General features: G+C 56.7%; 1 protein-coding gene across 3 annotated transcripts; it reads right to left on the bottom strand.

Moving 5' to 3' along the window:
- Nucleotides 1-964: 964 nt before the first annotated feature.
- On the bottom strand, nt 965-12,468 carry SHROOM1 (shroom family member 1). Of its 3 annotated transcripts, none has more exons than XM_082454722.1 (8): nt 11,916-12,048; nt 7,466-8,476; nt 7,319-7,374; nt 6,885-7,094; nt 6,114-6,686; nt 5,884-6,025; nt 5,531-5,803; nt 965-1,435 (listed from the first exon to the last, which is right to left on the bottom strand). In XM_082454722.1, the coding sequence occupies exons 2-8, from the start codon at nt 8,432-8,434 to the stop codon at nt 1,349-1,351; spliced, it is 2,310 nt and encodes a 769-aa protein (XP_082310848.1). In that variant the 5' UTR covers nt 8,435-8,476; nt 11,916-12,048; the 3' UTR covers nt 965-1,348. The 3 variants fall into 3 exon arrangements, with proteins under 3 accessions (XP_082310848.1, XP_082310847.1, XP_082310849.1); XM_082454721.1 differs by lacking the exon at nt 965-1,435 and adding an exon at nt 1,656-5,410 and having other exon boundaries at nt 11,916-12,468; XM_082454723.1 differs by lacking the exon at nt 965-1,435 and adding an exon at nt 1,656-4,852.
- Between the last annotated feature and the right edge of the window lie 269 nt (nt 12,469-12,737).

The following is a 12,737-nucleotide window of genomic DNA, read 5'->3' as shown; positions in this document are numbered from 1 at the left end:
AAGGATATTTCCAACAACTGACAAAAAAATAGTTGTTCATTGGTTAAGGTAATTTACCTGGTTAAAATTATCACAGGGAACAGAATCACTCCTCTTAAAGGGGCAAGAGTTAATCGCTGATGTAGATGTGTATGAGTCATGTCCACAGCAAGCTTTTTATTTTTATTTTTATTCTTTGGCTGCACCAGGTCTTTGTTGCTGCGCACGGGCTTTCTCTAGTTGCAGTGAGTGGGGGCTACTTTTTCATTGCGGTGCGTGGGCTTCTCATTGCGGTGGCTTCTCTTGTTGAGGAGCACGGGCTCTAGGCGTGCGGGCTTCGGTAGTTGTGGCTCGTGGGCTCTAGGCACGCAGGCTTCCGTAGTTGTGGCGCACGGGCTTAGCTGCTCCGGGGCATGTGGGATCTTCCTGGACCAGGGCTCGAACCCGTGTCCCCTGCATTGGCCAGCGGATTCTTAACCACTGCACCACCAGGGAAGCCCCCACAGCAAGCTTTTTTTTTTTTTTTTTAATTTTTTTTTTTTTTTTTTTTTGGCTGTGTTGGGTCTTCGTTTCTGTGCGAGGGCTTTCTCTAGTTGCGGCAAGCGGGGGCCACTCTTCATTGCGGTGCGCGGGCCTCTCACTATCGCGGCCTCTCTTGTTGCAGAGCACAGGCTCCAGATGCGCAGGCTCAGTAGTTGTGGCTCACAGGCCTAGTTGCTCCGTGGCATGTGGGATCTTCCTAGACCAGGGCTCGAACCTGTGTCCCCTGCATTGGCAGGCAGATTCTCAAGCACTGCGCCACCAGGGAAGCCCCAGCAAGCTTTTTAATACAATTGTACATTTCCTCTAAGGAGGATGGAAGCTGTTCTTTTTTCTTTTTTAAAAAATATTTATTTTGGCTGCACTGGGTCTTAGTTGTGGCACGCGGGATCTTTAGTTGTGGCATGCAGACTCTCAGTTGCAGCCTGCATGTGGGATCTAGCTCCCTGACCAGGGATCGAACCTGGGCCCCCTGCATTGGGAGCGTGGAGTCTTACCCACTGGACCACCAGGGAAGTCCCTGGAGGTTGTTCTTGAGCACATGTTACTAACCTAATAGAGACCAGGGTATGGGTAACACATATATGACCTGTGTTTACTAAGTCCCAGGCACAGTTGTAAACACTTTGCAGGTATTAACTACCACCTTACAAGGTATGCACTGTTAGTATCTTGATTTTTAAAGTGAGGAAACTGAAGCTTAGAGAAACTGTAAGTAACTTGTACAGGCCTCACAGCTAGTAACTCTCACAGTCAGGATGGCATCCTGTTGCTCTTTTCCATTACAGTATCCAGTTGCAGAAAAGCAAGGTGGTCTCATCTCAGCTCTTTATTCATTTAGTGACCTTAGGCAAGTCACCCAACTCTCCAAGCTCCATCTCCCTCTCTGTGGAACTGGCAGTACATATCCTACAGGCTGTGGGGAGGAAGGAACACAGGGAATGAGTAGGTAAAGTCGTCTGTGAACTGCAACACCATCCTGAAATATTACCAGGAGTGCCGAGTTGGTCCCAAAGGGATATCTGGCTGCATTCCAAAACCAAATATCTCTGATTCGTGACGTTGTTCTACATGATCACCATTCTTTTACCATGTTAGTATTTGTATATATAAACAACAACATTGACTCTACTAGGAAAAATGTTTCCCCACAAAAGGGAAATATCGCTTTATTTAAAATATCACAATGCCTTTCTTAATGCACATTCCTCTAGCATCCCTGCCCCCAACTTCCAGTCCTAAACAAGCAGTCATTCAGCCTTCTGGACTGGAAGCACCCCTCCACACACGGTTTTAAAGCTGGGCCTACCCCGGACCCATATTTCCCCCCTTTTCTTTGCCTTTTCCTGGAAGAAATTATTTGACCTTTTAAAATGGTTTAATAAATAGACTCTGTCGCTCTCCAGATAGCTTTTTGCCTTGAACCTCTGTGGCTGGAGCCACCTTTCCAGAACTGCCACACCCTTGGACTTGAACTTGTGGAGCAGAGGTGGCCTCAGATATTACTACAGGAAAGAGGAAATAAGGAAGAGATAGTGAGAGAGGGAGAGAGAGGGAGAGAGGGAGGAGGAGGAGAGAGAGAGATGTCTGGACCTCTCCTCAAGAAGGGGAGGAAAAAGTCCTCCTAGTGAGAAGTCAGTGCTGACTTAAGTTTCAAAGACAACAGGTAAACACCCATCATGACTGTCCGTCTAAACTGTAGCTAGGCTGGGACAGTAACGCTACGGGGTCGTTGGGAAGATTGCTTTACAGCATTTCACCTCTTCTCTCTGCGGTCCTCAACCACATTTGACCTAAATGTCCTCGTAAGCTTCTGAATTACACGTGACTGAACAGCAAGGTAATTTGTTCCCGTGAGGATGCCTGAGGTTCACGCCAGCCGCTCGCCGAGGTACGTGGTGTGAGGAGCAGGCTGCTCCAGCCAGACTGCGCGTCGGTCTGGGCACCACGGAACCTTGCTTCCCTACTGTTTCCAATTTACAGTCAGAAGGTAAAAAGTGCACTAATTACATCCATATTAGGAACGGCGGGGGGGCGGGATGAGGCGAGTAGGAGAGGAGGGAGGCCCCGGGGCTGCCAGTTGCCAGGCAACAACCGCGCTCTGCTCAATCGGGGCGGGGCGCTGCAGGCCTCAGGGCTGGGGGCGGGACCAGCAGGCGGCGGCGGCGGGCGCGGGCGGCTTGGGGAGGTGCGGACAGAAACCCCAACAGAGACCCAAGAAACCCTGTTTTCCACCGTGGGGAACTACGTAAGGCTCTTTTTGATACTGATCCTCGAGATCAACACCCCCAGCCTCCCCCTTCCCACTCCTCATTAGCCAACGACTTTCGAACGAAGGCCTAGTGGCAAAGGAAAGGGAGCCAACCTTCCCATAACTGGCGGGCCGGGATTTCTTTCCGACAGACACAAAGGCTTAGCCCCAGCCTTCACGTCCAACAGGGACACTGCTCAGGACAAGGCAACGTCCCTGTGGCTGGCCCAGAGGGCCTGGTAGCTGGGGAGGCTGCGGGTGGTAAAGCGTGGCTAGAAGCTTTCATCATGAGGAAAACAGTGCCCTCTGCTGGCAGTGTCCAGGAGGGTGGAATTCACCGGACTTCTGGTACTGGCCCCCACCCCACCCCTAGTCTTAGTCTGTGGTGCCAATATCGAACGCGTATGCTGAGCTCATTCTTGCCCTCTGAAGGAATAACGGGGTGTGGAAGGGAGATAAACTGGGGCAGGAAGGAGACGGAGGCAAAATGGAAGGACAGGCGCAGGGGTTGTGGCCCTACTTTTGTGGGCCCTCTCCATCTGGTAGAGACAAGCACAGAAGCCTCATATTTCCCCATGGCAAAAACCAGCAAAGAACCAAAGTGCAGTTTAACCAGACAATGGCAGACACTGCTTCTCATGCCCATCCCGGGCTGGGAGTGTTTTGTCTGAAATACACCATTTCCACTGGCCTAATGGACGACGTTAAGTGTGTTTCTAAGTATATCACAATGGGAGAATGCAATGGGGACTGTACAGGGCAAAAGCCAGAAATAAGTAGATTCCATCCAGAACGCGTCTCGAAGCGAGCTGCCCTGCTAGGCAGAGGATATTGGAGCGGAGGCCCCGCCCACAGCGTTCAAAGGAGAAAAGCAAAGCATAATGTTAGAATCAGCAGGAGCCCCATATGTTTTTTATAAAAAGGCACAATGTGAGCATTGTTCTGTGCTCAATAGCGCGACTGTTATAACTAATGCTTTTGGTATGAATACGACCATTTAAAATTCCCAACCAGTTGCACTTAGTGACAATATGCATCAGAAAACGAGCCCAGAAGCAGAGATTTCTCACTTTGAGGTCTGTTGGCCTTAGATACACATACACATGCCTATTAATGTGCCCAGCTTCCAAAAATACACTGAACATTTACATGAAGAATGTTCTTGTCCCTGGCCTTAGTAGCTACAAATACTAAGGCAGATTTTCAATGTATATCTGAGAACTGAACATTGATTCTATGTACACAGGACTGACACACAAACAGAGGGGAGTGTGTGTCCTGTTTCATACCACTCTAGCCCTTAACTCCCAACCTTAGCCCCTCCCCAAACTGGCATCTCCAGAACACAAGAAAAGCTGCCTCTGCAGGTCCTCAGCACCATCCCACAATAATAGGTCTCCAGGTCCCCCATGACTCGCCTTCAGCTCCCATCCCCCCAACTGCCCTCCTTAAGCCTGGGTGACCTAGTGGGGACTCTAAAGGAAAGGCAGATAAATTCAGTTTATCCAATTATCCAACATAATTGGAAGAGGAAGAAAGTTCTTTCTGGGTCTTGGAATGAATGTCCCCAAATGTCCAAGTGTACTTGACATTCATCAGGGTTTTTAGGCAGCAAAGCATCTGAATCCATTTTCCATTTGGGGAAGTTCCCTATCCCTTGAGTCTTGAAGGGAGGCAGTCCCCCACTTCCACTATACTACTCATGTCGGAGGCTTGGGTAAAAACCAGCAAAAGAGACCTGGCCTCAGCCAATCAGGCCTAGGCTTTCGTGGTAATAATGCAGTCACCAGAATAGTTAGGGACTACTGGTGACAGCATCTGCTTGGTCCCTCCAGTTTTCAAGCCTGTTTCTTCAGTCTTTCTAGGGATCCCCAGGCCTGAGTGATGTCCTCCAACAAATCTCTCTTCTGCTCTAGTCTGGCAGGCGTCTGTAGTTTGCAAACAAGATCCCTCCTCCAAGCCAGGCTCCAGGCGATATGCACACTTCTCATATCAACTTTTTATTGAGAGGGAAAAAAATGGCCATTTTGCATCTTAAATTGAAGTGCTCCTCTGACTTGTCTCCTCTCCCTCCAACCAACCCTGACGGAAAAGGGGAAATACTGCAGACTTTAAAATTCATAAGTTAATTACCAAATAATCCGCAAGACTTCGGTAAGGCCACATGAGAACACTTGGAAAAAGTACCCCAGGAAGGCCGGGCCTGGGTCTTCCCCACCCCAAGGGAAAAGCACCGAATAAACCAGCGTCATCCCACTCACGTGGGTGAGAGGCAGAGGCAATGCTCCTCACCCCCACCCCCTGTAACTAGATGAGGGGAGGGGGGAAGGGCGGTTTATCCGGAGGACGGGTCCCTGGGGGCCAGGCCGGCCTGGGAGTCGGAGGACGACGGCCAAGGTCGGTCCTGACTGTGTCCAGTTGGTCCTGAAGGAGGCGGACCCGCTCGTCCAGGCTGCGCTGCTGGGCCAGAACAGCGGCCTTGCCGACCAACAGGGCGCGATAGGCGCGCAGCTCGTCGGCGGGCAGTGCGCGCGCCAGCACCTCGCGCAGGGCCCGCTCGCGCCGCGCCACATGCTGCTTCAACTCCTTGGCGTCTTCCTGCTGCCGCTGCAGGAGCCCCAGTCGCTGCAGCAGAGAGGCCTGGAGCCGCGGGGCGAGGGCGCCGTGAGCGGGGCGAGGGCGCCGCCGCTCCCGGGAGGCTTCCAGCCGGAGCCCGCAGGCCCCTCACCGCCCCGCCCTCCCCCAGCCCAAGCCCGTTACCTGCTCGTCAGGGTCGCCGTCTGCGCCCGCCCGGGCCAGGGCGCGGTGCACGCGGTCCAGGCGACTGCCCAGCAGCAGCAGGAGGCCAAGCACGCGCTCTAGGTCGGCCAGAAACCGGATGAACCGCTCGAGCTCGTGGGGTGCACAGGCCTGGCCGACCGCGGCCTCCAGGGCAGCCCCGCGCCTGGCCCAAGCCTGGGCCGCTGCCTGCAGCTGCTCCTGCTCGGCCTGAAGCTCCCTTAGCGTCTTTTGGAGGAGGTCCGCCAGCTCCACCTGCAGGGAGGGCGTGGGTACTTAAGTCTGGAGGCAGAGCCCTGACTTAGCCCAGCCTCTAATAGCCCCTCCACACTCACTTTCTTGGCTTGGATGCTGTAATTTGGCTCGGGGAGACCCGGGCCGCATGGCTCGTCAGGCACAGCGTGGGTGGTAAGGTTTTCAGGCCTTGTCTCCTCCTGAGAAGCTGGCAGGCGCTGGGTGGAGTTAAGTAGGTAAGAGCTGGGGACAAAACCAGAGTTCCTTGGGTCGTCCTGCCCCAAGCTGCAGGGGCTTAGAATCCCCTGAGTCCCTGGTACCCCTCACTCACCCTGACTCAGAAGTACCAGCTGCTTCCTCTCCAGCCTCTCCACAGGCTGGCCTCATTGCAGCCCAGACCTCGGCTAAAGGAATCAGCCCATCCAGCAGGCCCAGGGATGGCTCTGGGCTGGGATAGGAGGTGAGAGTGTCACTCAGAGAGGGATCCAATCTGGCCAGCTCCTGAACCAGCTCCTCGAGGCGTGGACTGGGCCATGTTGACCTGGAGCCAGTCTGGCCAGTGCCCCAAGCCTGGGCAGTGTGGTCAGAAGGCCCCGGGGTATCATTGCCTGGAGGTCTCAGGGCATCACCTGGGAGAGGTTTGAGGGGGTCAGTCTCTGCAGCTGTGGGGGGATCAGTGGTCAGCAGTCCAGTGGGGTCAAAGGTTGCGATGTCACCATTTGCAGTCCCAGGGGGACTACAGCATGTAGGCCTGGAGACACTCACAGAACCGTTTACCCCCTGCCAACAGTCATCCGCCCCTGCAGTCTCTGGGTGCTCATGGAGGGGCTGCTCTGAGGGGATTATAGCCTGGTCAGCCCTCTGACCCAAGCCAGCTCCGTACTGCTGGTCAGAGGCATGGACACTGGAAGTGGAAGAGACACTAAATCAGAAAAAGCTCTGGCCAAAGATAAGTGGTGGCCTCCAAGGGCCATCCACCTCCCCCACCTCACCCCCCTGGCTCCCAGCCACCAGCCAGGAGAGGGTTCCCTGCCCCTCCAGCATTTTGTAGATGTGTGTAGGAAGGGGGTATCTCACTGCTTGAAAGCCTGAGGGAATTCACCTGTTTGGGAGCCCCAGGGGAGCATGAGAGTCTGCAGGTGATCTCATTCTGACCATCGGAGCTTCTTCCAGGAAAACTTCATCATCAGGAAGGGATGGGAGCCGGGCAGACACGATGCAGTTCTCTGAGGCCCTCTGCTCACAGTCAGAGGGACTTCTCTGGAGGCCCTCTGCAGAACACACCACTGCAACTTCCTTCTGAGTCAGGAACCTGGAAGCAGGGACCCCACACTGACCACAGGGACCAGGAAGGAAGATTCTGGTTCTGCACCAGAGGGACAGTAGGGTGTTGGGGGTGGGATTAGGGGATGTGGTTTGCAAAAGACAGAAGGCTCAAAGTGAGGGTGAGTGGGAGGCCCTCTTCCTTCTTGAGCAAGAGCTGTGAAAGCTGCCCCCCCCCAGCTTTCAGTCCCCAGAGTGGTCCATGTCTCTCACCTGGAAAGTTTGGTCTGAAACAATGGTCTGGGGGTTTCTGCTCCTTGGGGAACAGCCTGGAAAGGCAAGCAGTTGGATGAAATGTTGCTCAAGTTTTCAATCTTCTGGATGCCCCCAAGCCAAGCTTGCAGCCCCTATCTTCCATACCTGGGCAATGGGCATGACCCCTCCTGGACTTCCCCAGGGGGACAAGACTTCCCCCGAAGCGCTCCGACTCCGACCGGCAGGCCTATAGGCATTGCTGAGCCTCAAGGCCCGGGGTTTCGGGTCCTCTATGCTTCGGGGCTGGGTCGCAGGCAGCCATCTGATCTGGTGACCTTCGAACTCTGCCAGCGTCCGCTGCTGCCATTCCCGGGTCTCCGGCCTGGCGAGGCCAGAGCTGGGGCAGGCCTCGCCCGAGCATTCCCCCGCCAATCCACCGCCCCGACCCACGCGATCCAGCTTTCCCGGCTCTGAGAAGCACCACTTCCGCTGCTGGTTGGCGAGGCGTCCCCTGCCGGCGGTTCCCGGCGCGGGAGCACTGGGGCGCGCCGGCTCCGCTTCCCCGCCGGGGTGGCTGAGCAAGGCGGAGCGCGGGTGCGCGGCGGAGGGCCGCGCGGGGGCCGCGGGCCGCAGGCGGGCGGGCAGGCTCATGCGGAGCTCCTTGCGCTGGAAGGACGTCTCCCGGAGCACTCGCCGCTGCGCGCCCTGCAGCCGCTGGCGGTAGGCGGCCCGCGACGCGGGCGGACTGGGCGGCTCGGCTGCCCGCGCCGCGGCCTCCGCCTCGGCCGCCAGCGCGTACAGCAGCGGGGTGGTCTGGCGGCTGAGTGGCCCCGGGGTCCCCCGGATCTCGGGGGGACGAGGCCTACTGCGTGCGGCGGCCGCGGGCCGGGGCTGCGGGGAGGTGCGAAGCCCGGCGGCGGGGGCCGGGCCGCCCCACACCACGCGCACGTAGTCCCAGTCCAGGTAGGGAAGTTGGTGGGCCCCCGGCGACGGCGTGCGCGGCTCAGGACCGCCGGAGGCGGCGGAGAAAGAGCTGTAGGCCGAGTCGGCGCGCGCGGACAGCCGCCGCAGGTCCAGGCTGCGAGTGGACGAGGCCGGCGAAGCGCAGTCGCCTCCAGGACCCAGAGCCTCCATGGCTGCGCGGACGCGGGCGGAGGCTGGCCAGCTCCGTGGGGCCTGGAAAAGCATAGACGGGGTGGTGGGTGAGGCGCTCCGGGTTAGGGTTAGGACAACCTTCTGGCACCTTCAACACAGACATGCTTACACATCCCCTCCCTAGTCGCACGACCCTTATTAGCCCTGGCACCGCCCCCCCACCCACCTCCCTAGTCTGGAATGGCAAGGGCAGTAGGACCAGGGGAACAACTCTGGAGATTGAGGGCCTTAGCTCAGGGGAAGGAACTGGCGACTAGCACATCCCCCGCTGGGGCTCTTCTGGCCCGCAGCTCCCGGCCTCTACCCTGGCACCTCCTGGAGCTCTGAGAATGTACCCATGCTCCTGCCCTCCCCAACCCTGTCCCACCCTGGCTGCTTCCTGGCTGCTTTGTTAGCTTCTCCATGTGATCTTTCCCTGATAAACAATGGTCAAGAACGATCTGAGATCACAGGGGAGACAAAAAGGAGGGGGAAAGACCCAGGTCAGGTGGCAGGGGCAGCTTCACCGCCTTCCTCCCTCCCTCTGGGCCAGTTATGTTCCAGGTGCTTTGAATAAATATTTATCTTGAACCGCACAGCTGCTGTCTGCATTTCACAGATGAGGACACTGAAGTTCTGAAGGGGGAATGATTTGCCCAGAGGCACACAGCTGGTAAGAGGCAGAGAGCCCTGCCTGGAATCTGGGCCTGCCTCCAAGCTTACTGCAGCCAGAATCAATTTCCTAGAAGCAAACCCTGCTGAAAGCCAGTTCACCCCCAGCCCCCAGGGGCCTGAGCCTCCAACAAAGCCCAGCCTCCACTATGGGAAACAATCGCCCCCACCCCTTCAAAATACTGGCAGATTCCAGGATAATATGGCCCCTGCTTGGGAGACTCTCTGCCTTTTGTCTAGGAATGACAGGCTCACCCCCTCTTTGTCCTGCCACTCTTGCTCCTCCTATAGGGCTCAGCTTAGAGGTCTCCTGACCCTTTGGGATCCCTGCAGTGTCCTGAGCTTCCTGCATCACAGCACTCATCGCCCTGCATTGTGATTGTTGGCTTGCTTTGATTCCCTCTCCCCATTCCCACCCCTGAGCTTCCTGAGGACAGGCCCTGCACTTACTCATCTCTGTACCCTCGGTGCCTGGCACGTAGTCGATGTTAAGTATTTGTTGAATGACAAGGAAAGGAGCAGCCTTTCAGGGAGTAGATGGGGGTGGCTTTGGTGGAGAAGGTTGAGGGCTTCTTTGCTTCTACCCACTTTTCTCTCCCTATTAGTCTTTTTGAGAAAGGGGACAGAATGGGTGAGGCAGTTGCCACCCATGGACACTGACCAGGGTTACTCAGGTTATTAGGAATCAAAGAGCAGGCAAGCACAGCTTGGAACAGGAATGGCCAGAAATCAATACTTCCCCAGTGGCAGGAGGGGGAGCAAGGGGAGGAGCTAGGTGGGTGTGCCTGGGTCAGGGGTGAAAGCAGCTTTGAGTCTTGGGAACTGAGGGCTCTCTATGGGCTATAGGGACTTTGGGGGTGGGGTGGGAGGCGGGCTTGCCTTCCCTGAGCTGCTTGGTTGGGATTGCAGAGGAGGGTGGAAACTGAAAAACAGACTTATGTGAGCCTCCAGACACTTTTTGGAGCTCAGGATCACCCTCTACCCCATTCCCTGAGACCCCAGATGCTACAGATTGCTGGATAGGGCAGGTAGGGAGGTTAGTGGTGGGAGAATATGATGTTTCCTAAAAGGGCGAAGCAGTACCTCCAACATTCCCAGGAGGGGATCTCAGCTGACCTGGTACCAGAACACCTTGACATCACCCACCTGGAGGCATCTTTGTGCCCACTAAGGCCAGCCCTGCAGGTTGGTCTTCACTCAGGCTTGGGGACCATTTTTGCAAAGTAGTTTATACTCCCTGAACTTCAGAAAGACAAGAAGCTGCTCTGAGTAGCAGCCCCTGGGAGGACAGTCACCTCCTCTTGGCAACCCCCCCTAGCCACCCAGACAATAGCTCTCTCTCTTCCTATCCTTCTGAGCCCTGCTTGGAAGCACTGTTTACCCTGGCTCATGCCACCCATTCTTGACTTTCGCTGCATCTATAGGCATGGGTAACTGTTCTAATACAAAGATGTTTCCTCAAAAAAGGCCTTGAAAATTCTATCTTATTTGTGAGTTACTGACTGCTAAAGGATTCTGAGTTCACCAAATAAAAACAGCTCAAATGCATAACTAAAATGTGTGTACATTTTCTTATTGACCTTAACTTGTCTCGAGGATGCTTTTGCAGTGGTAACCCAAGCACCTGATACCCATGCAGGATGCTCACACTGTGCCCTTTGTAGAACCTGTTATGCCAGGAGGGTCCAGTTCCTTTAGTGTGTTTTGGGGCCTCAGCCCAAAGAGCAAAGAGTTTTCACACTTGTCTGGCTGCAGGGAGCCTCTTGCAGTTCAGCCAGGCCTTGTGGCTGGGACTAGCCACACGCCAGGAGCCCTAGCATCAGCATTAGTGTCAGCTGTGGGCTGGGCTGCAGAGCCAGTGCCTGCATTGAATGTAAGTCCAGAGGCTAGAACTCAAAGAACCTTTTGCCAAGCCCCGTCAGGGCAGGGGGAGCAGCGTGGAATCCCTGCTAGAAAACTACCAGATTGAGGTCATGCGGTATTGGGGTCATTTGCGATAAACTTATCACCTGAATCAAAGAGCAAGAGAGGAAAAGGAGACAAGGATGACTTCTGTGTTCAGAGCTAGGGGCTGGGGAGGTGGAGGTGCCGGTCCCAGGAATGAGGAAGCTGAGACGGGGACTAGCCAAGGGATCCAGTGCTCAGTCTGGGGCCTGTGGGCTTTGCAGTGTTTGTGGCAAGTCTGGCAAGCAGGTGGTAAGTTGAGATGTGTGTCTGGACCTCAGGAGAGAGGTTGGACCAGGCAAGAAAGCAGACCCAGGTTTTTAATTAGAGGTTCTTAGGGAAATCCATGAAGACAGCTTCCAGTGGGTAAAATCACACAAAGGCAACGGAAGCAGATCCAGGTCAGGTGACCAGAAAGGCAGACAACCTCAAATGATCAACAATGATCAGGAATTAAATAATATCTTTCCCAAAGGCCACCTCACGTCTGACCTCTCTTATGGAGAGGCTGTCCAGGCCACCCCTCCTGGATGGTCCGGCAGGGAGACTGCCGCGCTGCCTGCACGGCAGTCTCCCTGCCGGACTGAGTTTCTAGGTCCTGGGCCGTGTCTTGAATTCCACCACTCCAGACCAGGTCTAGAAGGGCAGGCATTTTGGTAAGTTCCGTGGCTCTCCCAGTTCCCTCCGGCACCCCATTCTCCCGGCCTGTCAGCACCACAGCTCACGTCGCGAAGCGTCTGCTCTCAGCTCGCTCCCGCCCACACGTAGAGTCTCCGTAGACTCTAGCTCTGTGCCACGGTCAGGAAACGCGGGATGCTGGCGGCACTTGGGGAGAGGAAGCCGCGGTCGAGATCGTACCACATACCTGGGGCTTCAAGCTGAGTCGAGGCGCTCCAGGGAGGAAAGAGGCGTAGGCCTGGCGGCCACAGGGGGCGACAAAGTCACGCGGTGCGGCTGGAGAGCGAGGCCTCGGGGACGCTGGGAGAGCGGATGGCCCCTGGCCGGCGCATTTCTCGGCCTTTCCTGTTGGTTGGGTTCACCGTCGGGGAAGGAGGGCTCAGAACGCGCGCAGGGGACAGCGCGATCGTGGACCGGAGAGGCCAGGATTCCCCAGTGGCTGCGCGGTCGAAAGGCGAGAGCCGGAGGTTGCAGGGTGAGACCACACTGCGTGCTCGGGTCCCCCGGGCGCGCTCCCCAGCAGCTCCCGCTGTTGCCGGCTCTGCGCCCCCCACCCCTCTGCGAAGGGGCCAAGCGCGCAGGGCCTTGACTCGCGCAGACCAGACTCCGCGCGGAGCCCAACCCCTCCAGACCCAACGACTCACAGGCTGCTCCGCGGCGCCCCAGCCACCCCACCCACTCCTAGCGGCGGGGCTCGCCCTGCCGCCCCCGGGAAGGGCGATTCCGCCGCCCACTCCCGGCCGTCCGGCCCCCGGCCTCACCGAGTACCTGAGCTCCAACCCGAGACGCGCTCCTGGGCGCCCGCGGCCGCGCGGTGACATCAGAGTCCCGGCCTCGGGCTCCCGACCCCACCTCCAGGCTCCGGCTGCAGCGGGGGAGGCGCCACGTCCGGCTCCCGGGGGCGGGAGCGCGGAGCGCCGGCGCTACCCCGGGAGCCGCCCGCCCCTTCGTAGTGTCCGCTTGCCGGCCTAGACCTGGGTCCAGGGGTTGGACGCTCGTTCCCCCGCCG

The sequence above is a fragment of the Balaenoptera physalus genome, assembly GCF_965194825.1.
Source record: "Balaenoptera physalus genome assembly, chromosome: 3".
NCBI lineage: Eukaryota > Metazoa > Chordata > Mammalia > Artiodactyla > Balaenopteridae > Balaenoptera > Balaenoptera physalus.
Note: the sequence above shows the minus strand (reverse complement) of the source record. Positions and strands in the feature narration are given on the sequence as shown.